A 1,537-nucleotide genomic window follows, 5' to 3' on the forward strand; every position below is an offset into this window, starting at 1 on the left:
GTGAATGTGAATGAATATAAACCGTTGAATGTGAATGAATACATCCCGTAAATGTGAGTAAAGATATTCGTAAATACGAAATACGTCGTTAAATGTGAATTAATATATTTCTTGAATATAAATTTAGTTGTTGAATGTGAATAAATATATTCGTGAATAATAACAACATCCTGAAATGGGAATGAATATAAACTTTGCGAATTTCGCACCATTTCGCCAACCATAATAAGAAAGGTAGCAAGAAGCTGAAAGTCCTTGCAACTTCTACTTCGGCTACTCAGACTTCATTAATAAACTCCATGGACGAAAATTTCAAATGTCAACTTCCACTTTATTTACATAACTTTACATCTGAAAGAAAAACTGGAGTAATGGTGTCTTCTCTTTCCCTATTTTGAAGAGAAACCTAAGTGTCTCTATTTCCTGAGCAACACATATCCAAGTCCCCAGAGATCTTAGTTGCTTAGCCTGTGAGTACAACGACGATAATATAAAGAGCATGATTATAGTTAAAGATATAAAGGTAAAGGTTTTCTCCTGCAGATAACGTTACTTGTTTTAATTATCTTCAATCATACGCCATTTTTCGCCACAGAATTACAACTGGCACAATTATACTGCATCTATCACTGCTTTGCGATGTAATGACCACTAATGGTATTTTCTCTTTTGCATTAAGTTATTTTATTCATTGCTCATTATCATTTTAAAATTTCCATCTGTATAAAGGAAATCTAGTTAGTAAAAACTCGACTAAATACCAACAAGTCTTTGCACAAACGTCAAATCACTGTATACATTGAAGCAATTGCATCTAACCACCACACAAATTGGTGCTACTTTTTGCTTACAGTGCATAAGTACGAATTTTGCATGGTCATCTATATATATAATAACGATAGTGCTCTATATGATACTCTATAATGAGTTGGAATCATTTTCTACATGACCAAGTTATGAAGGTCTTTCTATCAGTACTATTATCCTCTGAAAACGACTTTACGTCCTGCTAGCCTCCATATGTTGACTGTGTCTGTTTTTATCCCACTTTAACAAGTGAATTACAAAAGGTCATCAGGAGAATGTCAAATCTAAGTTCAGTTATCCTCCTCCACCACATCCTCCTCCACCACATCCTCCTCCACCACATCCTCCACCACCACATCCTCCACCACCACATCCCCCACAACCACCGCAACCTCCACATCCCCCACAACCACCGCAACCCCCACACCCACCACACCCACCGCAGGCGCCTCCCCCAGTTTCATACTTAATGTAAGAGTTGGTCGGCACATTATCGGCATAGTACCCTGCTGCCACCACAAGCATGAGGTCCTCGTTGCGGATGCCGCGTGGTTTGCTGCTTTGGCCTGACGCAGCCTCTGATGGTTTCAAGTAGTTGGTCTTTGTGGTCGAAGCATATGGCTGACACAAAAGATGAAGAATGGCTATAGAGAATCCAAGTGCAATTGCTTCCGGTACAAAATGTACCTCTGGTGGAAAAGAAATCATGCCAGTTCGCAGGTCAACGTCA

At 39.0% G+C, this 1,537-nt stretch overlaps 1 protein-coding gene across 4 annotated transcripts in view; it reads right to left on the bottom strand.

The window, feature by feature from the left end:
• Positions 1–310: 310 nt before the first annotated feature.
• The window catches only part of LOC110054552 (uncharacterized), a 21,140-nt gene continuing 19,913 nt past the window's right edge, over positions 311–1,537 (bottom strand). For all 4 annotated transcript variants that reach the window (XM_020760892.2, XM_020760893.2, XM_089296650.1 and 1 more), the window contains one exon: positions 311–1,537. This exon is cut by the window's right edge and continues 803 nt beyond it. In XM_020760892.2, coding sequence (XP_020616551.2) covers positions 1,102–1,537 — 436 coding nt within the window. In that variant the 3' untranslated portion in view covers positions 311–1,101.

The sequence above is a fragment of the Orbicella faveolata genome, unplaced genomic scaffold (genome assembly GCF_042242905.1).
Source record: "Orbicella faveolata isolate gen_17 unplaced genomic scaffold, um_ofav_v1 contig_1, whole genome shotgun sequence".
Taxonomy (NCBI): domain Eukaryota; kingdom Metazoa; phylum Cnidaria; class Anthozoa; order Scleractinia; family Merulinidae; genus Orbicella; species Orbicella faveolata.